The following is a 26,146-nucleotide window of genomic DNA, read 5'->3' as shown; positions in this document are numbered from 1 at the left end:
ATTTAGAAAGGTTTTATAACTGATTGGAAAAACAAAAGCTCCTATATTTGCGTTTATTTCATAGCCGCTAATTGATCTCATGAAAAAGTTTAATGTGCCTATACACGGTCTCTTTTATAATATTGTCATATAAATAGATCTTATATTTTTATGTAGCAAAACAAGTTTTAATGCATTCGGTAACCTGTTGCTGTAAGTGGGATGGGTTTCGATGAAATAATCGAGGATTAGCTTTGACCTGGCTTTGATAGCAGCAATATCTCTTACAGTCCGTACCGAATCTACAATCCGCATGCGCGTAACGTCGGCTATAGCCGTAGGTATATAAGCCTATGTGAGGGAATACGTTGCGTGCGGAAAAGTTACTAGAAAATGTAGTGCAGCCAACTGTCGAATTTGGATGAACAACAGGGTTTCTGATCGAAAAATCTCGTCCAATGTCTAAAAATTATTTCACTATTTTCTGTGATTCAGTCCGAGTTCCTAGTTCCATAGATATTTTTATCAAAGCGTCTGTTCGATCAAGGTTCGATCAGTGTCGTATACTGATTGTACAAGTATTTTTAAACAGATCCTACGGCGTAGTCGTTAGTACAACACTGATCGAGGAGATGGTACGCTTTGATAACAATATCTATGAAACTAGGAACTCAGACTGAATCGCAGAAAATAGTGAAATAATTTTTAAGAACCCTGGGAGAGATTTTTCGATCGTAAAGCCTGATGAACAAAAGCAGGTTGCATATCAACGACTCATCATTTTCTTAAGATAGGAATAGTATATCCGTAATGTATAGTGCAAAAATGATGTTAAAAAAAATTGTTTTTTATTCTACAACTGCGGTCGTGACAAATTCAAATTTGGAATTTTGAAACTCAGTATTATATTTCAAACGCTCTATAACTTTATATATGTCCATATTGATCGTTAGGATGATAATTTACCAGTAAAATGAAGAAATGTTTCGGAAAAAGGACATTTTTAACATTTTTGTTCTCTAAACATTTACTACGCAAAATGTACAAGGTAATTCAAGGTGGCGAATGCAATTAGGCCAGGGTTTCATCGTACAGAAGCAAATAATAAAATACGAAAGCAAAAAAATTCGGAGGACAGGGACTAGATCTGCATAAAATAGATAAACAAATGATATAAAATCTGAAAAATAGATAGATAAGTGAGTAGATAGCGAAAATAAAAACCCCGTGTAAGTCGCGTACTAAAGTTCGAACTTTCCAGTTTAATATTACTTTCGCAAAGTGGCCATTTTCCGTTTTATTTACATCGCCTTAAAAATTGTTTTGATGTTTTTGGATAAATAATTGCAAACAATATTTATATCCGTTCGACGTTTACTTAATTTATTTCCGTACACTTTAGAAAATCATTACAATCATGAATAATCATATACAAGATTTATGAGTAGTCGTAATTGAGTTGTTCAAAAGCAAGATTAAAACAACTGGTCACTTATTACCGTTGACGTGGTAAATTCATTAAATCAATCAGTACTTTTCTTATAATTAAAAATATTTAAATGATAATAGAGTATAGACAAGGATTGACAAATAAAAACAACGGTTATCATTAATTTGTATCATCCACGGTGTATTTAATAATCAAAATATTACATAAATGAAATGAATGATACAATTTCCTTTCAGAATTGTACACATCCATAAAATTGATCACGGAATAAATTTTTCTTTTGAAGCTACTACATATATACTTTATCATCTAACATGATGTAACTGTTTTATTTTTTCAACTATTTTATAACCAACAACATTTATTTAGACTTCCATTTTAATACGGTTCATTATAATCGTAAACATAAGCGCATTATCATATATAATTAGGATACACCTAAAGACAGCAATTTTTCAAATTCTCACATTTGGGACAACAAATTATGTTGGAAAACAATCAGTCACGGAATGAATTGACCGAAATACGAATTGTATCGGCGAATTCGAAACCAAGATGATTCGCATATTGCAGAAAACGATTTTCCCGTCGCGTTCTCGTATCTCCGAAATAAAAAACAAAACGATTTCGATATGAATATTTATAGTTATCTCACTGAATACAAGAGCGAGGGATATGAATATAATAGTGTATATATAAGCACCAACACTCATCTGCAAATAATAAAAAAAAAAAGAAAAAAAAAAGCAGGGTCAAGATTCTTAAACGTAAAATTGAAAGCAGAGAGCCTTCGAAAACAATCAAATAACGGACATTCCTCGTAGCATTTTTTAATATCAAACGAAGGGAAGTTAAAAGAAATTGGATAAGCAAGCATGTCACTCGAGACTACCAATAAAAACCATTTTTTTTTTCATTCGCTTAGCGTGTATAGTGATAAAATACAACATAAGATTAATAATAATTTTTTCATTCACACTCTTGTTTTCTGCCCCTTTGCTTTTTGTGCAACTGCGTAATTTTTTGTCTTTATATATCAACACTCAATTCGTTGCCACTCACTCTCATATCACGTGGTTATAAACTGAACTTCGGTACTATCTTGTTTTTTATTAGTTGTTAACGTGCGATTTTAAATCTTGTGTTTTTTTTTATTCTTTGGACATACTGTTTTGTAGACTGCGAATTTAATAAGCGTGGTTGGCGACGAAAAGCGCGGCATCGCCAGCTGCACCTTTCACACCACCAGCGTATTTTCCAAGGGCCGACTCGCTGTTTGCCTGTGAACGGGAATTTCATTGTTAAAAAATAGACAATTCATTTATAAGTAAATTGAAATTTGACAAGATATTTTCATTTTGCTTATTGACGTGTTCAGGTCTAAATTATGGTTATTAAAAAAGGGTATAAATTTTATCTTAAACACATAGAATTGCATTATTATGTGATGAAAATCCAAACCAAAAATTAACATTCTACGTGATGATTCAAGTATATTACTTATTTATAAATTTTTTATTCGCTGATAATTAAATTTTTTATATAATCTAAAAATGCAAAATAATCTAAAGAAAATGGATCTTGTCAACTTACAATTTATTATATTTAGTACTAATAATGAATAAGTAACAGTAAAGTGTAGAAGACACAGTATTAGTTAACAAATAATATTCACAACACCTTTATTAACACCATACGATTCAAACGATCAATGAATTACATAAATAATTATAGAGAATTGAAAGAAAAGAAAACAAAAAAATTGGCAGAGTGCAAAGTACTTACTGCATTAAAAATAAAAGGTTAGCAGAGTGCGAGACAATGCGACAGATATAGAAAGATATTGTTTTTAGTATTTGTGGGCTGCCACGTGAAGCGAAGTGGTGCCAGCCAAACTCTTGATGCTGCCAGCAACGTACTTGCCTTGACAGGCTGCGCCATTGGCCTATTAGAGAAAAAAGAGACAAGCAAAACAAGAACAAAAACTAATTCATGCATAAGACTACTGCATCTGTATATAATAGTTTGTTTCGGCAGCAGCTTGAACATTGCCTGAAAATAATTGCTATTTACTACTTGACGAACAGAAAAAAATGTTTCGCTTGAATAGTTATTAGTTACAAGAGAAACGATACATATAAAGTTGAAAGTTATTTTTTACGTAACACTTATATAGAATGTCAAATAGAATGTCAAATAAATGTCAAGAAAAAAGTACACGCTCAAATATACTACTGGCGAGCACTTGATACAAAATAACAGCACAGCAAACTTTTGTATGTGATACTTAGTATTCGATCGGACAATGGATATATCTAAATATCAAGCATACGGCAAATTAAAAATCAACACTAACCTTCGCTCGTTTAATGAGTTCCTCTTGAGCAGCAGCGACTTGGTCTTTCTTGCCACCCCAGGCGCGGAGAACGGAAGCTTGAAGAGCACGTCCGTAGCTGAAAGTGAGTGCCCATGGCTTTTTTCCTGGGAACTTATTGATGGCATCGAGATTGACCGATGCTTCCTCCTCGGACTGACCACCGCTAAGGAATGTGACACCAGTCACTGCTGGTGGCACTGTGCGTTGAAGAGCGGTCACGGTAGCAGCGGCGATCTCCTGGGGCGTTGCCTTTTTCGGGCAACTCTGACCGGGTGTGACCATGTTAGGCTTCAACAGAGTTCCCTCGAGGTAGACGTGGTGATCGGCCAATGCCTACAAGTACAATTATTTCCACAGTTCTTATTCAAATTTTTCGATGCTTTGAATATTTTTCAATCATTGTTTAAATCCTTTGAAATGATCATTAGCCTTACATAACGATAACCAACGACTTAATAATGACGATATCGATAGAACGTTCATTTCCATCAACTAAACAATTAATATTTCAACAAGGGTTAATTGTTAAGCTTATTCGTTGAACTTAAATGTTCAATATCAACGATATTTTCTAATCACAACGAACCTTGTAAACGGCAGCGAGAACTTCTTCGGTGACTTCCTGACACCTCTTGAGATCATGATCACCATCAGGAAGAATTTCAGGCTCAACGATGGGTACTATCCTGGCGCTCTGGCAAATTGAAGCGTAACGAGCGAGTACATTGGCGTTCTCGAGGATGGCCAGTTTGGATGGGCATCCAGGCTTGATCTTGAGAACGCAACGCCACTTGGCGAAGTGGCAACCATCCTTCTTGTATTGGATGCAACGTGCCTGGAGATCATCGAGCCCCTGAGTGGTGCACTCGTCGTCGGTGCCGAACAACGGCACGACGCCCTTGTCGACCTTGATTCCGGGAATTATATCGCGTTCCTTCATCAGGTCGACGAACGCAGTTCCATCATCGGCTTTCTGGTAGAGGGTTTCGTGGAAGAGGATCACACCGGAGATATGGTTGCTGATCAGCTCCTGTTGCAAAATTGTGGTTATTAAATTTGTGGTTTACATTTATTTGCTTTTTCAATTTATTTACAAAGTAATTTCAAGGAGGGTGAGTTGCACTTATCACGAGATTTGATTGTGTTAGACATTTTTTTCTTAGCGACGACGACGAAATTGATAAGAATTTTTAACGAAAGATGTAGAAGTACGTCATTCAAAAAATGTCAGTGCTATCTTGTTGCTATTATAATTCATATATAACAAAAGTTTATTTCGGTACTTTCTTTCTTTTAGTTGGTTTCAGTTACCAAATGTGCAATACTCAAGCGTCTGTGGGACAAAAAGGTAACGCTGTTTATGATAATTCTCGTGAGTTTTTTGGTTTCTAGTAAGCAACGTGTACGTATATGCAATCCAAACCTTGTTAGCGGTGAAGAGGAGCTGCCTGTAAGCCTTGCGGTTCTCCTCGTTGTTCTCGACGTTAATATCCTTGAGACGCTTGCCGATGGTGGTGGTCGACTCGTCAGCGGCAAGGATACCTTTGCCCGGTGCGACAATCTTAGCGGCAATTTCGGCCAACTCCTTCTTAAGCTCGGGATCGGCTTTTAGATAGCTGTCAGCTGGCATTTTCTGCAAATAATTTTTTTTTTTTTTTTCGTCGAGATCAAGTGTCGCTATATACAGTAAAGTGGCTATCTAGTCGTCTCGTGAAAATTCTTTTATATTTATTTACACTTCCTGCATCAATTATTGATGATCTTATTCGTGATTTTGAAAGATTTTCAAAAAAAATCAAATCGATTGATGTATTTTTGAGGAAGTTATTTGAGTCTAAGGTTGTTGAGATGTTATTTTTCTTTTTTTCGTCAGACTTATAACATATTTTCCTCTAAAAGAAGTATCTTACGTTTTATAAGAGTATGTGCCGTCCAAACAAATATGTAATGCCGAACAGTAACGACGAATGACGATACTACATATTTATATATACATACAATTAATACATATACACATTTTTTTTCAAGATACATGTGTATACATGGTAGCGGTAGGCTGTGCTGTTAACTCTTTACGTATTAATTAATTGACTTACGAAAAGCTTTGCAAATACTTTAATAAATGAGTTTTTCATTTCCTAAAATTAGTTTAGAGATATGTAGTAATATTAAAAAAATATCAAGAAAATATTAAGATGCTATGATATACTTTGAAAATGTATATATGAAATTTCCATGCCTACTCGCCTGGTAGAGTTTACCTTTCTTGAAAGGTGTGTCGTCCTAGTTTTACAAATCAGCCGATTTGCTGCAAAATTGCGTCGAGGAAGAAGGTGAAATAAGCGAGCCGAGGTTAACGATCTACTGGAGAGGTCGACGCTCGATCTTTCGACGCGTAAGCTATTTTCGGCCTCTACGGATTCTCGGAGATATTTTTAAACCGAATGGAAGCGTACCCCTTCGAAAGGCATTTTCTCGAGTCAGGCTGTCGCATCAAGGTCGTCGCATACTTTACCCGAGGATCGATGAAGCCTCGCAGACACGTGCTAGTGTCCGACACACCGCGATCTCCTTTACTCTCGCTTTCCTCTTTAACGGGCGAAGTCGTCGTTGCGCAACGCGATTGGATTCTCGAATGGTGTGCGCAGCGACTTTAAAAATAATGGTCCGTGACATTGAGGCAGTGACGATTGCTAAAAGCAGCGCACACCTGCGCCTCTGACGACAGCGAAAGAGAGGAAAAAAGGGGGGCCGGACGCTTTGGCGCTCGTCGACGAGCTTTCGGCTGACGAAACCTACGACAGTCGCGACGCGCGTCTTTCTCCAAAAACAACGCGAGCACTTTCATTTGGCCGGTTGTCAAACGAGATAATTGCATAAGCCGAGGTGACTCGCGAGCGTGGACTTTTGCATGGTAATGGAGGCTGGCTGTGTAAGGCTGCATATCACTGATCAATTTCCAAAGAAAATTTTATCTGTCTCTCAATTACCACTTACGGGGCTCGCTTTCGGATCGATTGATTTTTATCGATCGCTGATCTGCCTATCGCAGAGCTCAAGTGACGCAACACGCCGCGGTGAAGATGCACTCGCGGGCAACCGTAACCCGCGCCCATAAATACATGACGCAATTGCTTCGAGCTCGCGACTGCGATAACGTGACGGGTATTGTCAGTCGGCAGAGCAGGCAAACATGTTTTTTCTTTTTTTTGGAGCGATCATCGCGCACGTGACCCCTCGCCCGTTGCTTAATCTCGGCTGCAGCCAAGAGGAAATATTTTTTCGAGACGAGTTCTATCTGTAGGCTCTGTCAGTTCAAAGTCCACGTAGTGCGGACTCGCGCGAGAATAAATTATCCTGTCGGATTGACGTGCGAACAGCGAGAATAGCTTTCTCCCATGCTCGACAATGTCATTTTGAACTTTCGAAGAGAATGCAGACAGAGCTGCACTGGCACGTAACGACTTTGGCTCGGTGTAGAAACCCGTTCACGAGCATGGTACGATATGGCCACGCTCAGACACGGCATATTCGACGGGGTCGTTTGGAGACTCGTTAGCTCGAAATCAACGATTACTCTGAAATCAGTAGCGGGAGCTTTGAAAATTCCTTCAAGCTACACAAACTACGTGAGCGATGAATTACATATTGCGAGTACTACTCAAGCACAAGCTTATGAAGTGTTTCGGCGCGTGGATGCGATTACGTAACATTGCGACTCTATAACAAAAAATTGCGGTGATCGACATAGCATTCGGCTTAGAGAATCAAGAAGGAAGCGATGGCGAAGGTCAAGGCTGCGATCGATTAGGAGCATCGTGTACTTGCGCGAATGTCAGTCAAGGTCACGCGCCAAGCGCACCGGTCGATATTTTCGTCAGCTCGATTATCGTACCGTTGTCGTCAGCAAACGGCCAAGAGTTGGACACGAACAACGAGAGCGAGAGAATAAAGAACACTTACGTGAAGGTGTGGTCAAAGCCCCGGTGATCGAGAAGAATAAGGGTGAGATTGATTCGGAGAAAGAGAAAGAACTGCGTACGTCGTCAGTGGCGAAGAGCGAACCAGCGACTAAGCCAGGATTGCAGTGGTAGCGCACGTATTCCGTCTCCCCACCCTTCTACCGGCCGACCGTACGAGGGTTCTCAACTGTGCGCGCCTGAGAGACGCACTCGTTCTTACACCGTCCCGATACTGCGCCTTTCAAGTCCAAATATTAATAGGAAAGAGCTTCTTATGCTACCACTTTAACACTGAATAGAATGAAAAATTGTTCGCTTTTCGATTTTCACGTGGCATTTTCTGCATTCCACATAACGACGAGGTTCGACCGTGGTGGCGTGCTTTGGAGTTTGATTGAAGGTCACTCAAGGACACGCGTCTTGCCAGAGAAACTTTATTTCGTGGAGGGCGTGGGCCATGGACCATTCGGAAGGAACGATTTCTTTGGTCGTGTTTCGGGATAACGGGAACGGTCGGACGATATAGAGGCGTGTGCGCAATTGGCGCAGGGTCAATGCCGAGGAGCTTTTATTAGCTGGCCGATTGATCGTGGCTATCGGCTGACTTTTTTTGGCTCATTAAGTGTATTGCATTCGATCGTTCTTTCGACGAAGATTGATGCTTTTTTTTGTTGGGTGATATGCGCCATTCGAGTGATGTTGGTGTGCTTCTGTATTTTTTGATCGAGGTGAATTTTGTTAAGAAATTGTATTTAGAACGATAGATACATGGACATCGAGAAATAGGAATGTCCGAATCATTGACCCCTTCTGTTCAAATAATCACTGTTTGCAAGATTTAATTCAAACGTGAGGCTATCTCGACACATTATTGAGTTGGCTGCTCACCTCACGTCACATTAATGTAATTACATATTGGCATCTCCCGCAATGAATTATTATATATTGTTTGCTCGCCCGTTGTTTTGAACTTTCATTACGTTAATATAAACAAATCGAACTTTATGTTTTAATTTGTTTAACGTTCGACGTTCTAACCGATTGGAAATTTGTTTTGTAAAAATAATGAAATTCAAAAAGATATATTATTTATCCATAAATCAAACTATAAGTGTCTTTACGTATAATAAAAATATTAGCCCAAGTTGTGATAGCGAAAAAAGTGACGGAATAAGTTTTAGATGAATAAATATGAGGACCGCGCCTTCATGCTCAACCAATCAGAGGCCGACACTATCAGTCATGTATTTTTGGTAAATAAGATAAAGCGCCGAAATCGTCTTATCGGAAAGAAAAGCGCACTCATTAAAAGTGAATCCTACGCTCGCGAGATCGAGAAAAATTACGAAATCATCGCCGGCGATTATCAGGATTAAACTTGTTGCGTACGATTGACAGCTTGAAATATTTGAACAAACATGACTGTTTATTTGAAATGGAAAGAGGATATCGCAACAGACATCGGGTAAAGCAGTTTTAACGTTTTAAAGAAAATAGTGCATTAAAATGCACAAAGAATACGCAATATGTATTTGACAAACAAATAAATTCCATATCTTACACAAATTATTTTAAATGCAGTATTTATTAAACAATTCGTTGAAATTTTATCTTAATTATGGTTCACTCTTAATTCTTATCGTTTCATCCTAAACGTCTGTTTCATCTTTGATTGCCTAGCACATTGTTAAGCTTGCGTCACCTTGTGTCAACAAGTAGAATTACGTAAATACAATAAATTATTTTGTGGTAGTTTCCTTATGTGGTGTATTTTGAAAAGTTAATGAAATCAGTTAGACTGCTCAAACACTTTTTAGCCTAATAATGTTCCGCTGTTGATTGTAAACATTGCATCTGTACATAAAAAATGTCGAAAATGTTGAAATGAATGAAATCAAAACTACCCAATGAAAAAATAAATAGCTTCTATAAAAAATATGTTGTGTACGAGTATGATCGCGGTGCGGTATGGGTAGCAGCAGTGCTAGCCCAGCAGTGCATTTGAGAAGCCACAAATATATGACACCAGGTATAAGAGAGAGAGAAAGAGATAAGCACTTTTTTTGCAGCGGACTGCTTGTCTATATACCTAGAATCTCGTTTGCTGTTTCTATGGCGTGGCGGCCAAGTCGATGAACGCATTTTAGGCGAGACGGCAAATCTCAATATATGTCTGTGCAGGCATTTCCGCCGAACGAATTTTTATAGAAAAGTCAGTGCAAAAGTTAATTTATACGAACGTTTGCGCCATCGAAGATCGTAATGAGTTTGGGCTGTGGATCGATCGGCTGCCAGCTTTGGGGTTATGTTGTTATTTTCGAGGTAATTGATAACAATAACATTCAACTTTAATGAATCATAGACACTATGCGTTGTTATTTAATCCGGTGTCTTAGAAACTAAATCATTACTGAAAACCAAAGGAATTGGCGATGAGAAAAGTTGGCACTTTTAAAGATAAATAGTCGTCGGCCTTCGTTGTTAATGAAATTTTTATGAAGGCCGAGTTACATTCCGTAGAAAGATTGGTAAAGCGTACAATTGAAGATCATTTTAACATACAATTTTTATTGTTATATCCAACATGTTTTACACAGAAATTTAAGACAATCACTTTAAGTTTTAGAGAATATTATGAATTGAGAATTCTATTTTTGGATTCAACTAAGTGTATTTTGGAGCAGTAACGATTTTTCAATATATTTTTACAGTCAGATTTTATGAAATAAAAGTTCTTAATTCAACATGAGTTTGAAAGGAGGACATGTATCCAGATTAAGCCAATCTCCAGATGACAAGCCACGCAAAAGAAAGCAATCACAGGAATCAAATTCAGAGACTGATATATCTTTTAAGCGTAGAAATATTGCAGACAAGGACAAAAGGAAGAAAACAATAAGAAAGCGTAGTCTTTCTAGTGCAAGCTCAAAATCCAGTAGGAGTTTGGTATCACCTCCTAAAAGATCTAACAGAGGAGATAGAGCAAGTCCTGATTCTGGATTTGATAGAAGAAGAAATTTTCAAAATGATGACAACCGCAGAAACAGAATTGATAATAGATTTTTTCAACAACGTAATTACGGACGATTTCAACAAAATCGAAACTTTGACAACCAAAGATTCAATAATAGATTTGATAACAGAAATGGCAGAAATTTTCAACGTAGAGATAATCAATTCAATCAACGTGGATTTCAGGATAGAAACAGAAACAACAGAAATTGGAATCAAAACAATAATGAGAGAAGATTTCAGAACCAGAGAAATCAAGGAAATAACTGGAACAGAAATAATCAACAAAATTTTGATAGAAGGCAGTCTGATAGATCTATGAATTCTGGAAATAGATTCAATTCTGGTGATAGATTCTTTAAGCAAAACACATCAAACGATAGGTTTGCTCAGAATCGTAGTCCACAAAGAGATGTTGAGGTGAGAAAAATAAAGGAAACAAAAAAAAAAAAGAGCTCTAAGAATTATGATTATGACCATGAAAATATAGATGAAAAGCCTCATCTAGATTCATCTCCAGAACCAAAACAAGTTGCAGAAGAAAGAATGCAAATGACAAAATTAGAGCCAGAAAAGCCAGTTTCCGATAAAAAAAAGAAAAAGAAAAAAAATCGGATAGCATCGCCGTCTTCATCTTCAGCATCATCTTCAAGTTCAGAGAGCGATTCAAGTGATTCTAGCGATTCTAGCAATGATTCAAGTAGTAGTAGTAGCAGCAGTAGTTCTGAAGATGAAAAAAAGAAGAAAAAGAAAAAGAAACTTGCCAAGAAACTTAAAAAGAAAGAGAAAAAAAAGAAATTAAAGAAAAAGAAAAAACTAAAGAAAAAAATGAGTAAAAAAGCAAAAGCGGCAGTAGTAGAAGATACAAGGCCCATCAATAAAATAGAAATAGATCATGATAGATTACTTAGTGATATAGCTTTAGAGCAGTCTAAAAGAGCAAAAGCATTGGCTCCAATGTCTAAAAAAGATTGGGAGAAAAAACAAAATGTAGTTCGCAGAGTTTATGACGAGGAAAGTGGAAGGCATAGGTAAAAAAATAATAAATTCTTAAGATGTTTTCATTCATGAAATCAAAACTTTTGATTGATATTTCATTGTGACCTTTTTCTAACAATTTAAACAAACGTTACAAATGTAATTTATGTTACAGGTTAATTAGAGGTGATGGTGAAGTTATAGAAGAAATTGTAAGCCGTGAGCGGCATAAGCAAATAAATCTTCAAGCAACTAGAGCTGATGGAGAATACTTTCAGTCACAATTAAGAAAGAAGTAAAATAATGATCTTGCAAAGCTAATGCTTGCCTTCTAATGGGACTCTTCATGAATTGCATGTGTATTGCAGATGATGTCAAATTTTTATAGATTTAAATTTATGATATTCAATTGATTGTAATACCTAATACCACTTTGTAGGTATAAATTGGATTTAAAAACTGATTATGAAAAATTTAATAAACGTTTATTTTTTATCCTCTAAAAATCAGTTTTTACATATTTAGGTTTCATCGAAACACTTATTTCTTGATATTGTTAATAAAAAAAATGCTAGAAGTTATATTATTTTAAATTAATAATTATTCAGTAAAATGTAATCAATAAACAGAACCACAATTTTTTCAAGTATTCATACAAACTCTTTACAAACTTGTTTTATGTAATCTATTTACAAATATGATACATGACTTTTATAAAGAATTATTTTATTTTAAATGTAGTTAAAAGAAATTTACAATTTACTGGCCAAACAAGTAAGTACACCTTTCTATAAATATCATATTGAATTATTACTAAAAAATATTAACTTTTTTTCGTATCTTCGCCCAACAAATTAAAAAATAAATTGTTCACGCAATTTCTTTCAAATTATTCAAGATTATTTCAATTAGTCTTTGTAAATTAGATTGAATAATCTTTGTGAATAAAACGTTAATCTTAGAATGCATTAGATTTGTAATTTGATAGTAATTCTTTTATACATTATGTCCATTTTACATAATCACAACGGTACGAACGAAAAAAATTAATAATCTAAAGAATTTCCAGTAATAAAAAAATGCAATCAAATCTTGGACTTTACACGCTAAATTTCCTTATTGTTTATCATTTACAAAAATTATTTTCAGTATAGGATTCTAATTTCAGAATATACAAAATTAAACGAACTGAACATTATTTCATGTACGCCAATATTGTTTACAAAAGTAAATAGTTATGGTCAGTCGTTTAGATAGAATTGAAAAATAAAAGTTTCTAAGCAATATCTGTCGAAATGCAGATAATATAACTCGTAAAAAAAACAAACCTTGAAAATAAATTTCTTAATTCCAAAATTAGAAACACTTGTCATTAAAAGTAATTAATACAGTTGAACAAAATGCGTTGTATGACCATCTCTATAAATAGGATCGTCGGTTATAGATGCACGACACAAGGGACAGGACCTCTCTCTATCCAACCATGTAGTTACGCATCCTTCACAGAAGATATGGTTACAATAAAGCCTCACGGGTGTGGAATATTCTTCATGGCATATAGCACATATACCACCAGCTGCAATTATTTGCTCTTTTGTAGGAGATGTACCCAAACTCTATAAAAATCAAGGTTATTGTAATTATTATAATTGTAAATTATTAAATTATAATTGTAAATTATTAAATTATAATTGTAAATTATTGTAATTTTCTAAACTCTGATCTATGACAGTTTGAAATATTAAAAATAATTTACATACCACATTCTGTAACATTTTCCATGCACATTCAAAAAAGAACTTGATGTGCGAGAAAAAGTCTCCACTCTTGTGAACTCCATACATTAAAAAAAGGACAATTCCTAGCACCTTATCAGGACCATTATAAACTAAATACAAATAATAGAACCACGGATTTAGAGGCGCAACACAACGATATAGTTGAGAAGCAGCTTCTATCATTAAATAATACTTTCCCTGTGTAAAAAAATTAATATCATGTATAATTAATTACAATAAAATGAAATGAAAATTCAATAATATAGATATGATTACCCTTTTGTGACAAGGTAGTATTTTAATAGGTAATAAAGTCATAAGAACTTTGAAAGCAACAGTAATTAGTTTCAGAACATAATCAGTTACAGCTACTGTCCATAGTAGTTGTGAAATAGTCTTGGGTGGTGAGTAGGAGAAGAATATAGGTTCTTTGAAGACAAAATTGATAAAAACAAAACAGCCTATAATGTAACAGAGAATGCCAAGTAGCACCATATGACTACGATTCTGCTGTTTTAATATTTCTCTTTTTAAATCATTATTAGCTTGTATAAAGGTAACAACTAGTAAAACAAAATTTAGTATTTCCGCACCGTTTTCATATATAACTATAGAAAAAAATTATACAACTTATTAATCCAGTCTATATATATCTAGCAAAATTTTTATTTTAAAGTAACACAACTTACACTTGGTCAATAATATTCCTAAAAATGTAATGTAATTCTCTAAATTCTTATGTGTTGCTCTAGCTTCAACACTGATAGCCACAGAGGAATTCCCATCTGAATTATTATTATTATTGTTGTTATTTTGACTTGGCCCATTAGCCGTTTCTCTTATGTTATTAGCTAGGTTGTCTGTGAAAGAATGGTGCTGATGATCATTATTCATAGGTTGATGATTTTCCATGACAAAATTTTGTTCATGATTTTCTATATTTATAACAGTGCTACTGGGATTTTCAGGACTAATAGGAGATGTAGACTGAACTTGTCTTTGATGATTTGGATTGATCCACTCTTGTAAAGATAAGGCTGGTCGCTGAAACAAATGTTACCTTAGTGATTAAATGATTACTCAAATAACAAAATTTATACATAATTTACAAAGTTGCTGATGAAGCATATGTTATTGAAAATTGCACATTTACTTTTATTACTCACAGATCTAGATAAGTTTATTAAAGGGCTAATCTCTCCTATTGTAGAAAGGTTATGAGCAATAATTCTTCTTGAATCCTCCATAGGATTGAAATTGAATCCCAATCTGATTGGGCCACTAGAGCTCTGAGGTGTGTGTGAATGTGTCATAAGTATTCCATTTTGATGATTAGTTTGTGCAACACTGGATCTACTAGGCTCGGCATCGGACTCCGATTCGACAGTTATAGCTGTATCAGCCATAACTAATCTCTGTAAAGTATACGAAGATTTAGCTTACGACAATTGACGTCGTAAGTTACACTTACTTGGGAAGAGAAGCCTCTCAACATGAAAAACAAACCCAAATTGCTACCAGATCACACCATCCTCCGAATTGGTAATAACGTAATAATCTAGGCATACACGAAGATCCAGGTGATTATATCTTTTACTTGCTCGAAGAGGATCGTGGCAACATACCCATTACGTACTGCGACTTATCATCAATTTAACCGCGATATTCTTGATTTCCCCGGCATTATGTGCGTATGTGGATGTCGCGCCTTGTGCGCAAAAAATAACTTGTCATCAGCGACACTGCCTCTCTCTCGCTTTCTCTCTCTCTCTTTTTCTCTATCCACAGAGCCAGTGCAGGCTTAGCAATCAAGGAGGATGAGGGAGAGAAAAATTATTTTTTAACAGCAACGCGACAGCTGCTCCGCCATACGGTCGCTACTCGCGCCGCGAGCCGCGATACCAGATACCACTCAGCATTTTTTAGGCCCTCGCCGCATATGCGCATACGCGCACGTACGAGGGCGTAAAACGCGTACAAATCGCTAAAAATTTTGATAGTGCCAACAACAGAAAGTTACTACTCTTCCTTGCATGCCCCAAACGAACACACTTACTCCCAGAACAAACGTATTATGTATAACCTTCAATAATATAGCGTTACGATACGTTTGTTCCGGGAGTAAGTGTGTTCGTTTGGGGCATGCAAGGAAGAGTAGTAACTTTCTGTTGTTGGCACTATCAAAATTTTTAACGATTTGTACGCGTTTATACGGCCTCGTACGCGCGCATATGCACATATGTGGCGAGGGCCTTAATCTGCCAAGGCGTGTGTACGGACCAGTTAAAGAGTAATAAACAGCTATTTTATAAGACGTTATTTACTTTGTCGAAGATAATTACTTTATTAATTATAAAAATAAACGTACGTGCCTAATATTGTATGCGTCCAGTCGTTTAAATATTTTTTTATGAAAATAAAATAAATTTTGTCTATAGAATATATTAACATATTATAAAACTTAAATTAATTGTATCTAAAACAATGAAATGGAGTTTATGCGTTTATAAGTTCTAAAACAGAAAAAAGTTGTAGGTATTATATACAAAAGCAAGTTTAATCATTTAAGTACTTTTTATATACAAACACGATCAGACATAAATATACTATCGATTTTCAAAGCAATCAGGCCCTTTAAAAATAGCCGATGTCTTTATTTAAACCTTCTCATATTTCAAATGTGCACTATTGAAATGAAAATAAATTTAAACTTGAGTTCTTCATTTCAAAAATAAGATAAACTAATGTGATATGCTTTCTTACATTTCACAGACTAAACAATAATAAAGCAAAAATTGCGTATGGAAACAAGCAGAAGAGAACCACTGATCAGCTGTTCGCAAGAGGTGCGCGCGCGACTGCAAATGTTGCGATGCGCACTGATCATAGCAGCAGCGATAAATTTCGCTAACTGAAAATGAGTTCGAATAGTAATGTAAACAATAGAGATTATGTGAGACGATAAAGCGCGATTGATCTGCGCCTCCAATCAATGAGTTCGATGAAAAGACGAAACAATGATTCGACGACACAGGTATGTGATTGTTAAGTTTTTCCTTCTTTTTAATGCTTATGCAATTAACCTTAATTAAGAATAATTGAATTTTGTCTAGTTATGGTTTACAGTTTATTTTTTGACTTTTTACATGAGCATAAACGTTATGATCTTGACGCTATAACTACTTTTATTTGTCTTTCTTTTCCACGTATGTTTTTTTTTAATTTATTTATTATAAATTTATTATTTAATATGAGCAAACTGATGAAAATGATTGATCTTTCAAGATTTATAAAAGTTTATATTTTTAACATTACATTTTTCTTGGCTCATTTTAAAAATGCCTCTTTGACATAATTGTCTATATTTAGAAGTTCCACATCATATATCAATAAAATTGTATGTCATATAAATAACTAAATATAAATATTGATTAAATTAGCAATATTCTTAATTGATAAATTAATATTTATAGATTACGACATAAAATTTATTTCATTGGCCTGATTTTTGGACTCCTGGTGCTGTACAATGAATTTCTCGTTTATGAAATTCAAGCCTTCAGATGGTCTGTACGAAAATGTACAGATTGTGTTGCTGTATTACTTGTAGCTGACCCACAAATACTTGGATATAAAAATGAAAACTATAAAGGCTCAGCATGGGCTGTATGGGACAGTGACAGGTATGTTACATACAAATGCCATTGTAATTGTTAGATATTAAAAATTTATGAGGCTTTTAATTTCATATTTTGTTTCAGATATTTACAGAAAACATTTTCAAGAGCTGTGAGGTATGCTCAGCCAAATGTTATTGTTTTTCTTGGGGATCTGATGGACGAAGGACACATTGCTCCTACAGAACATTTTTTGATATATAAAAGAAGATTAGCTGATATTTTTGATACTCCTGATGATATTATGGTACAAAATCTATTTCATTGTGTTTACATGTAAACTTATGATAAATTTTGACAATAACTTATTGCTTTTTTTAAGAAAATTTATTTACCTGGTGATAATGACATTGGTGGAGAGGAAGATATGGTCTCATCTCATATCCATGAAAGGTTTAATTATGCATATACTCAACCAGATACTTTAGTTTACAACAGTGCAACATTTTTCAAGGTATGACAACATTTTGCTTGTTTATATTTTTCCAGTACAAGAAGATTTTACTTATTTATAATATGTAAATGTAGGTAAACAGATTAACAAAATCAATCCCAGCTGCTCCAAAAGAAGCATTTCTCAATGATTATGCAGAGAGAAACACCACAAATGTGGTGCTTAGTCATATGCCGCTTCTATTTATGCCTGGAACTTTTGTACAAAATGTATGCATTATATTTTAAATAATTGCATCTGTTCAAATATATTTATTATTAAGATGTTTTAGGTTTTGAAAGAGTTGTCTCCTCAAATCATTTTTACAGCACATGAGCACAAAGCCATGCACATGAGTTTAGATACTGCTACTGATCAGCTCAGTGAAATTTGGATTCTTCCACCACACCAAACTCAACTTTACCAATTGAGACTAGATATGGGTGATATACATGAATTGCAAATACCGACGTGCTCTTATAGAATGGGAACGCATCACATGGGTTTTGGATTGGCTTATATCGGTAAAAGTTACTTCTTTTCAAAATGTTATCATTTTATTTGTATGTTAAATTTTATTTCTTTTTATAGATACTCAAGAAAAAACGCTAGATTTCACAGTACTATGGTTACCAGACAGATTTAATCAACTCTGGATTTATGTGTGGGGACTAGGAGCTTCACTCTTCATCATAGTCTTTTTCATTCTTTGTGGAATTTGTACAAACACCCATTATGTAGCTTATGGTCGTATGCCTGCATAGTAATTTTCTGAAGACTTACTTATGAGAGTTTAGACTTTACTTCCAGTGTCATACATAAATGAGAACTTGCCAAATGTCAGAAAAACTAAATAGGTTCTGGCATATTTCTAATGAGCAGCTACAGAAGTTATCTCTTAAAATTAGGGCAACTTCCTTATTTAAGAAAATCGACTTACTTAGACCTCCATCTCACAGCATTCTTTGTACTTTAAAAACTCTTTTAGCTATTGAAGTTTACTTAATATTCTACATTTAGTATTTTAGTTATCTTACAATTCATTTACATATTTATATACATATCCATTTACATTATATGCAAACACTTTTTAGTATGCTTTCAGATAAGCCAAAAATCAAAAAATTTTTAATTAAGAAAATGTTTTTTTACAATTTTCCAGCAACTTGTTAAATACTGGATACCTAAAAAATGCAAAGCTCTTTTTTCAACAAATCTTGCTCCAAGTGTTATGAAGAAAATTTAATTCATTAGTGTAAAAATAATGGAAATTAGCTTTCTTTACATATAAAACATTTGAATAATTTTGAAAGATCTGTAAATACATTTAATAAAATCAAATTATTAGAAACGTGAAAGCTTTACATACAAATCATATTTCTAAGCTTTGCAAAGAAAAAAATGTACTACGGTCTACATAGTTTATCGATGTTATAGGGTAAATATTTACCTAACAAGTTAATTTGAGCGTATCCAATAGTAATTTTGTAACGTTGTTAATATATTTTAATGAATTTATGAATAAAATATGAATAAATACATAGGAAAAATCATTGTATTAACATTTTTTTAACTCATGCACCAAGTAGTAAGTAAAGTACGCATTTTTTAACAATTTGAATTGAGCACATTCGCCAGAAGCCATGCTACTTTCCCGGTGTTCAAATCTTTTGTTGACATCCAAAAACATATTTTGTAGCCAGCACTTTGCATCGATTAAAAAGAACGTCATGAGTAAACGAAAAGCTCCGGATCACTCGGATAATGCAAATCACGATTTGTGTGATTTTTTAATAGGTACGGCTTGGTTTTACTTCTAAAAAATTTAGAAACTAGTAGTATAACCTCTGAAATGTTCAAATATTAACATATTTTACTCTACAAAATTTTTGAAAAATTAAAATATGCATAGTTTTTGTTTTGTTCTTTACAATATAATAATTTACTTCCACATTTATGGTCGCTTTTGTATTTACTTGACATGGCATGAAATTCACTATACAGATTAATCTCATTTTTTAAGAAACAGATAAAATGACATAATTAAATGGTTGTTTAAAAAATTTTTACTATATTAATAGATAAGGTAAATGAGTATAAATTTACAATAACATTTTCAGTAAAAGAAAAAATCATTTTAATAAGTACTTAAAATCATTGTTACGTATATATGAACTTGATTAAAATTTGATTAATTTACAATAACATAATCATAGCTGCTTACAATTTAGGATACAGTTTACAATAATTATTAATAAGAAACATGTAAAAGTAATAACACATAGCCATCGAACTTAAATATAATTATGAAAGTTGCTCAAATTTGATCATATTTTGATTTTATGATTACAGTAAATACAATTACATTAAATGAAAAATTTTAATATATCTAAAATTACTTTTACTGCGCATGTTAGTAAATATTTATATTTAATATCCTGTTAGCATGATCATACTGTTTTTGGAGCTTTTATAGAATCTCTTTGTTTAACCAGTTATCATAAATCTACATTATCTAAATTAGATGAAGATCCAGTTGGTAAATCTGGTGGTACAAATTTCCCAATAGGTTTCACAGCCTGCCTTTGTTCTGATAGTTTTCTCATTTCTTGTCTCAATTTTTCCAATATTGCATGATTCGGTTGATTAATTGCAGCTCTACCTTGCAGTAATGTGATTTCCTGCTCCAATTGTTTTTTCTCCTTGAAAGATTTCACACTGCCAGACCCATAAAGTCTTAATAAAGAGCCCCAGGAATGAATGTGAGGATGAATAAGTTGCAGTATTGCTTGAGCAGCTCTTTGTTTACCATCTTTCTTATTTCTACAGATAACTGTAGCCTCATGTTTTCCTACCCTCATCGTAAATTCATTACGTTGATGCTTTAATGTATTGACAGAATATTTAATATGCATATCTCCAAGGCCAAAGTTTCTCTGCAAGCATGTAATTAGTACTGCGTGGGGTAAAGGTTCTGTAGTTTTAGCACAAAAGTCAGCTACTCTTGGATCATTAATAGAAATCTCATCAAAAAAAGACAAATCTGCATCTGAATTAACTTTAGAAGCTTTCACACATTGACTAGAATTAACTGAATTACTTTCTGTATCAGTTTCTTCAGAAATTTTATCTCTCATTTGTGGTATCAAAGTTTCTAAAGTTTTTTTGGCAGCATCAGCTTTAGCTTGTTTCTTGCTGCTACCAAATCCCGAGCCATACTGAACATCATTTATACACACCACTGCTGAGTATGGTGTAGCAGGATTTTCTAATTCTTTAAATAAATAAGTAGGTTGCTTTTTCAATGCATGCTGCACATATTCATGTAGAATACAAACATAACTTTTGCCAGAAGGATTCATAATCCAATGTTTCGGTGGTCGGAAAGTTGTGTCATCATCTAATGTTGAACTATTACCTGCTGTGTTATTTCCAACTGGAAAAGTAATCAATTTAGTACCATCTGGCAGTGTAGGGCGTTCAAGTTGTTTACGTTGTTTTTTATTTTTTGTAAATTTTCTTCTCTGAGACCAAGACTTGAATCTCATAACTTTAATAGATTTGAAACGAAATACAGACTGGCAATAGTTTCTAAGATTTAGTCCATCAAGAGATTGGGTTGCTCTATTTTCCTGGATAGTTTCAATTTTAGCATTAGGCAAACTATTATTTATTGCTTCTTGTATACGTTCTTTTTCTCTTTCTTTCTCTTGCTCTTCTTCTTTCAATGCTCTTTTATATTGCAAGCAAGGTATGGAGCTTACTGGTACTTCATGTTTTCTGACACTTCCTGGTCCAAGAAAATATGGCTTTGATAGCGTGCACACTCTACTTTGTCTGTGCAAATATAAAGGCATACCACTGTTGTGTGTTACCTGTAATATATAAAATATATATGAAAAGTTTTCAAGTTGCAGATTTGTGCAACGCTTAATGTGATTTTATTTACCTGCACCCAACCCTCTGGTAAAACATCAAAATGGTTATGACCAATTTCATCCAGGACAAGCTTTTCTTTTTCTTCGTAAAGTAAATCATTCTTTCTGCGCTTTTTTTTGAATTCCTCAGGTAAACCTTCTTCCAGCATAGCTTCAATCTCATCATCTGGAATATCAAATTCCATGCTATCATTTGAACCACCTTCAGAATCTGATTCATCTTGATTGTTGTGTTGCTCTAAATCATCAAGCACATCAAAATGCCTCAGTTCTTCATTGCAAACATTTTCAGGTACGTGTGTATTATTTGTTTTTCCTTGTTTTTCATCAGCTGGAACATCTTCAGATATTGATGAAATGACACCCGATTCTTGAATGGCTTTTTCTCTTGAAATAGAATCATCGTCGTCTTCAAGTTCGGTAATTTCGTCAATGTATCGATCATCTATCTCTATTTCCATTATTTTTGCTTCCATTTGCGTATTTTATTCACATTGTACATAGTTTAAGAAAATTTTAAAATACTGGACTACTATCAACAACTGCTAGAAACAATTATGTTACGAAAGCTCTTTACAAGCTCTAACACACAACTCTAAAGTTAGGTTAGAGTTGATATTGCATAGCGGTCAATTTGAAATAGTGTGTACAATATATACGATGCGGTTCCGGATGGTTGAACATTCATAATGGTTTTGAAACGGAATAAACCCTGATAATAGTTTCTAAGAAATTTCTTGTATTATCATCATTCTTAATATAACAGTTTACTTAGTTGTACAAGGCTGCACAATAGTAATTAATTAATAGTTTTTTAAGAATACTTATTTACAAATAACATTCTTTAATTATTGAACAAAGTTAATCTTACTGATTAGTAACAATAAGTATTACTATAAATAAATCTACTATAGATCAAATGCGCTTTGGTTTGTGTAAAAATATATTGAAAAATATATACATTTTTTTAACTAGCTAGTTTCTTGGATGTTTTTCAAATGAATGATAGTTCATAGGTATTGATTTGAATTTTATTATAAATCAATACTTTCTAAATTTGATGTTGATCCAGTAGGTAAGTCTGGAGAAACAAATTTTCCAATAGGTTTCACAGCTTGCCTTTCCTCAGATAGTTTCTTCATTTCTTGCCTGAGCTTTTCTAATATTGCATGATTTGGTTGATTAATTGTAGCTTTACCTTGAAGTGATGTGATTTCTTGTTCCAATTGTTTCTTTTCTCTAAATGTTTTTACACTACCAGAGCCATAAAGCCTTAATAATGAACCCCAGGAGTTGATGTGAGGATGAATAAGTTGCAATATTGCTTGAGCAGCCCTCTGTTTGCCATCTTTTTTGTTTCTACAGATAACTGTATTCTCATATTTACCCACTCTCATAGTACATTCATTACGTTGATGCTTCAATGTATTCACAGAATATTTTATATGTACGTCTTTGAGGTCGCGATTTCTTTGCAAGTACGTTGTCAGTATTGTATAAGGTAAGGGCTCAGTAGTTTTAGCACAGAATTCAGCAACTCTTGGATCAGTAATTGAAATTTCATCAAAAAACGATAAATCTGTATCTGTATTAACTTTGGAAGTTTGTACATATAGATTACTGTTCAAAGAATTATTTTCTGCATTGTCGAAAATTTTATCGCGCATTTGTGGTATTAAAATTTCCAAAGCTGTTTTTGCAGCATTAGCTTTAGCTTGTTTTTTACTACTACCAAAACCAGAACCATACTCTATGTTGTTGATACTTACATTTGCAGAGTAAGGAGTTGATGGATTTTCTAATTCCTTGAAGTTATATGTAGGCTGTGTCTTCCAAACACGCTGTACATATTCATGTAAAATACAAACATAACTCTTATTAGAAGGATTCATTGTCCAAGGCTTTGGTGGTTTATTGCTGTCTTCATCTATAGTTGAACTACTAGTTCTTGGAATTAGACCAATAGGAAGAGTGATAAGTTTAGTATTATCTGGTAAAGTTGGTCGTTCTACTTTACGATTTTTTCTATTCTTAGCAAATTTCCTTCTCTGAGACCAAGATTTGAACCTCAAGACTTTAATGGTTTTGAAACGGAATAGGGCTTGACAATAGTTTCTAAGGTTTTCTCCATCAATAGATTGTGTTGCTCTATGCTCTTGAATAGTTTCAACTTTTGCACTTGGCAAGTTACTAGTTTGAACATCTTGCATTCTTTTTTTTTCTTCCTCATCTGTTTTCATTGCTCTTCTATATTGTAAACAAGGAATGGCACTTACTGGTACTTCATGTTTTCTTACACTTCCTGGTCCAAGAAAATAAGGCCTTGACAGCGTACATACTCTACTCTGTCTATGCAAATATAAAGGCATACCACTATTATGTGTTACCTGAGAAAGAACATTTTTTAATTAACGAATTAATTATTAACAAGATATGCTTTTTTTATATGTATATCTAATTGTAAAACTTACTTTGACCCACCCTTCAGGTAAAAATTCAAAATGATTATGTCCAATCTCATCCATGATAAGCTTTTCCTTCTCTTCATAATGCACCTGATTTTTTCTGTCCGCCAACTTTCTTTTGAACTCTTCGGGCAGACTTTCTTCTAGCATAGCTTCAATTTCATCATCTGGGACATCAGAATCAATACTGTCATTGGAACAACCTTCTGAATCAGATGCTTCCAAATCGTCGAGCACATCAAATTGTCTCAATTCCTCCTCTTCAGCAATATCAGGTACGAACTCTTCTTTTTCCTGTTGACAGTCTTCTTCGAGTTCGGCAACATCAGTTGGAGAAATATCCATATCTAAGGATTCTTGAGTGAATTTTTCTCCGGAATTAACAGAATCCTCATTATTTTTAACCTCCGCCCTTCCATCAGTGTTCTGATCATCTACCTCCATTATTTTTATTTGAATTCAATGACTTGAGTCGGCAAATTTGAAATTACGTTTTGCTAGATTTGACGATTTTATACATAAATAATTATTAATACAATAAATCACTTTACCATACGACAGTAGCGTTATTAACGGACATATAAGATATACCTATAAGACTTTCAGTTTTGATCCCATATTCGTTTTGTTTACTCTGATAGGACAAGGTCAGCTATAGTATAGTCGCATAGCACATAAGTATATTAACATAGTCACATGGGTAAGAAGAGCGCCGAATTTGAAAATCTATATCAATTATTGGAACACGCCAAGGAAGCATTGTCGAAGTGATAATTTTATCGATTTCGATTTGAATTTTTCAGAACTGTCTAATTATGAGCGCAATGTCAGCAAAAATATTTATAAAGCAAATGCATACCGTAAAGCAGCCACTACTTTGGCAAGCTTACCGGAAAGAGTAAAGTCTAGCGAAGAGGCGAGGAAATTACCTGGAATTGGTGATAAAATTGAAAAAAAGATTGCTGAGTTTCTCAAAACGGGAAAATTAAGAAAATTAGAAGAAGTAAGAAAGTAATTCTTTTGTATAATTGATCCAACTTTGTATAATTTCAATCTTAAACTTAAATAATATATATAGATCATGAAAGATGAAACTAATGTTGCCATTAATTTATTAACGAGAGTCACTGGCATTGGCCCAGCGAAAGCTAAAGAACTTGTTAATGCAGGAATTAAAACGCTTGAAGATTTAAAAAAGCACGATAATATGCTCAACCATCATCAAAAAATAGGATTAAAGTAACTTCTTTTCTGTTTCCAAAATATTATTTTCTGAAAGGAATTTTCAAGTTATGATTTTTATTTTCCAGGTATTTCGATGACTTTGAAAAAAAGATACCTAGAGAAGAAATTGAGGAAATCGAAAGTATACTAAAGGAATGTATTACCGAAATGGATAATGATTTTCTCGTTACTATTTGCGGAAGTTACAGACGAGGCAAAAAAGAAAGCGGTGACATTGACATTCTATTGGCGCATCCAACATACACTTCCGAGGTGAAAAATAAAAAAAAGCACACTTCGCTTTTGAAAGCGGTTATCAAACAGTTGGAAGAGGAAAATTTCATTACTGATACGATTTCTCATGGAGAGTTTAAATTTATGGTGAATATACTCGAAATGAATCTTTTTTAACATTCGATTTAAATATTTTTTTTAAGGTTAGATGTGAATTATTATTGTTTTAGGGTGTATGTCAATTGAATAATGAAAAACCATACAGAAGAATAGATATTCGCTTAGCACCATACGATCAATATTATTGTGCAGTTTTATATTTTACTGGGAGCGATATGTTTAACAAGGAGATACGAACTCGTGCACTAGAAAAAAGATATACTTTGAACGAGTATACGCTCAAAAAGTTAACACCAGAAGGTATCAATTCTTAATTTTTCTTTCTTATAAAAAAATGAAGCAATATTGAATATTGAATGTGTTATAGGTACGCCAGGTGATGCTGAAAAAATTATTAGCGAAGAAGATATTTTCAAAATACTTGATCTTCCGTACAAAAAACCAGAGCAGAGGAACGTCTAATAAAATGAAAGGCAACCATTTAGTTATTATGCAAAATTAATTATTTATTTACTATTA

The 26,146-nt window shown here is 34.0% G+C and overlaps 7 protein-coding genes across 13 annotated transcripts; 3 read left to right on the top strand and 4 right to left on the bottom strand.

Moving 5' to 3' along the window:
• Window positions 1-1,588: 1,588 nt before the first annotated feature.
• Window positions 1,589-7,928, bottom strand: LOC131675791 (fructose-bisphosphate aldolase). 2 transcript variants are annotated; one of them, XR_009303098.1, is made up of 6 exons: window positions 7,770-7,928; window positions 5,230-5,439; window positions 4,393-4,836; window positions 3,786-4,139; window positions 3,215-3,374; window positions 1,589-2,709 (listed from the first exon to the last, which is right to left on the bottom strand). XR_009303098.1 is itself a non-coding variant. In XM_058954936.1 (5 exons), exons 2-5 carry the CDS (start codon window positions 5,434-5,436, stop codon window positions 2,617-2,619), a joined length of 1,098 nt encoding a protein of 365 aa, XP_058810919.1. In that variant the 5' UTR covers window positions 5,437-5,439; window positions 7,770-7,928; the 3' UTR covers window positions 1,589-2,616. The 2 variants fall into 2 exon arrangements, 1 of the variants encoding a protein (XP_058810919.1); XM_058954936.1 differs by lacking the exon at window positions 3,215-3,374.
• Window positions 7,929-9,750: 1,822 nt separating this feature from the next.
• On the top strand, window positions 9,751-12,236 carry LOC131675667 (homeobox protein 2-like). The gene is made up of 3 exons (XM_058954729.1): window positions 9,751-10,090; window positions 10,480-11,811; window positions 11,934-12,236. The coding sequence occupies exons 2-3, from the start codon at window positions 10,514-10,516 to the stop codon at window positions 12,055-12,057; spliced, it is 1,422 nt and encodes a 473-aa protein (XP_058810712.1). The 5' UTR covers window positions 9,751-10,090; window positions 10,480-10,513; the 3' UTR covers window positions 12,058-12,236.
• Window positions 12,237-12,508: 272 nt separating this feature from the next.
• On the bottom strand, window positions 12,509-15,511 carry LOC131675666 (RING finger and transmembrane domain-containing protein 2-like). 4 transcript variants are annotated; one of them, XM_058954727.1, is made up of 7 exons: window positions 15,162-15,509; window positions 15,008-15,094; window positions 14,703-14,951; window positions 14,226-14,580; window positions 13,813-14,144; window positions 13,519-13,734; window positions 12,511-13,374 (listed from the first exon to the last, which is right to left on the bottom strand). In XM_058954727.1, exons 2-7 carry the CDS (start codon window positions 15,029-15,031, stop codon window positions 13,141-13,143), a joined length of 1,410 nt encoding a protein of 469 aa, XP_058810710.1. In that variant the 5' UTR covers window positions 15,032-15,094; window positions 15,162-15,509; the 3' UTR covers window positions 12,511-13,140. The 4 variants fall into 4 exon arrangements, with proteins under 4 accessions (XP_058810707.1, XP_058810711.1, XP_058810710.1 ...); XM_058954724.1 differs by having other exon boundaries at window positions 12,509-13,374; window positions 15,043-15,511; XM_058954728.1 differs by having other exon boundaries at window positions 12,510-13,374; window positions 15,004-15,510.
• A 501-nt stretch (window positions 15,512-16,012) lies between these two features.
• Window positions 16,013-19,185, top strand: LOC131662744 (uncharacterized). The gene is made up of 7 exons (XM_058932634.1): window positions 16,013-16,570; window positions 17,010-17,219; window positions 17,298-17,460; window positions 17,536-17,667; window positions 17,742-17,876; window positions 17,939-18,170; window positions 18,238-19,185. The coding sequence occupies exons 1-7, from the start codon at window positions 16,554-16,556 to the stop codon at window positions 18,408-18,410; spliced, it is 1,062 nt and encodes a 353-aa protein (XP_058788617.1). The 5' UTR covers window positions 16,013-16,553; the 3' UTR covers window positions 18,411-19,185.
• A 113-nt stretch (window positions 19,186-19,298) lies between these two features.
• LOC131662959 (DNA polymerase beta-like) lies at window positions 19,299-26,134 on the top strand. Of its 3 annotated transcripts, none has more exons than XM_058932977.1 (6): window positions 19,299-19,443; window positions 24,853-25,052; window positions 25,128-25,288; window positions 25,360-25,654; window positions 25,738-25,927; window positions 25,995-26,134. In XM_058932977.1, the coding sequence occupies exons 1-6, from the start codon at window positions 19,377-19,379 to the stop codon at window positions 26,087-26,089; spliced, it is 1,008 nt and encodes a 335-aa protein (XP_058788960.1). In that variant the 5' UTR covers window positions 19,299-19,376; the 3' UTR covers window positions 26,090-26,134. The 3 variants fall into 3 exon arrangements, with proteins under 3 accessions (XP_058788960.1, XP_058788961.1, XP_058788962.1); XM_058932978.1 differs by lacking the exon at window positions 19,299-19,443 and adding an exon at window positions 21,835-21,999; XM_058932979.1 differs by lacking the exon at window positions 19,299-19,443 and adding an exon at window positions 24,728-24,749.
• Window positions 19,814-22,356, bottom strand: LOC131662952 (microprocessor complex subunit DGCR8-like). The gene is made up of 2 exons (XM_058932971.1): window positions 21,596-22,356; window positions 19,814-21,521 (listed from the first exon to the last, which is right to left on the bottom strand). Exons 1-2 carry the CDS (start codon window positions 22,058-22,060, stop codon window positions 20,145-20,147), a joined length of 1,842 nt encoding a protein of 613 aa, XP_058788954.1. The 5' UTR covers window positions 22,061-22,356; the 3' UTR covers window positions 19,814-20,144.
• LOC131662954 (microprocessor complex subunit DGCR8-like) lies at window positions 22,402-24,672 on the bottom strand. Its single transcript, XM_058932972.1, has 3 exons — window positions 24,641-24,672; window positions 24,056-24,546; window positions 22,402-23,971 (listed from the first exon to the last, which is right to left on the bottom strand). The coding sequence occupies exons 2-3, from the start codon at window positions 24,491-24,493 to the stop codon at window positions 22,619-22,621; spliced, it is 1,791 nt and encodes a 596-aa protein (XP_058788955.1). The 5' UTR covers window positions 24,494-24,546; window positions 24,641-24,672; the 3' UTR covers window positions 22,402-22,618.
• Window positions 26,135-26,146: the final 12 nt, after the last annotated feature.

The sequence above is a fragment of the Phymastichus coffea genome, unplaced genomic scaffold (assembly GCF_024137745.1).
Source record: "Phymastichus coffea isolate CEN01 unplaced genomic scaffold, Cenicafe_Pcof_1.1 PCOF00028, whole genome shotgun sequence".
NCBI lineage: Eukaryota > Metazoa > Arthropoda > Insecta > Hymenoptera > Eulophidae > Phymastichus > Phymastichus coffea.
The sequence above is the reverse complement of the archived record's forward strand: the minus strand, read 5'-3'. Positions and strand labels throughout refer to the sequence as shown.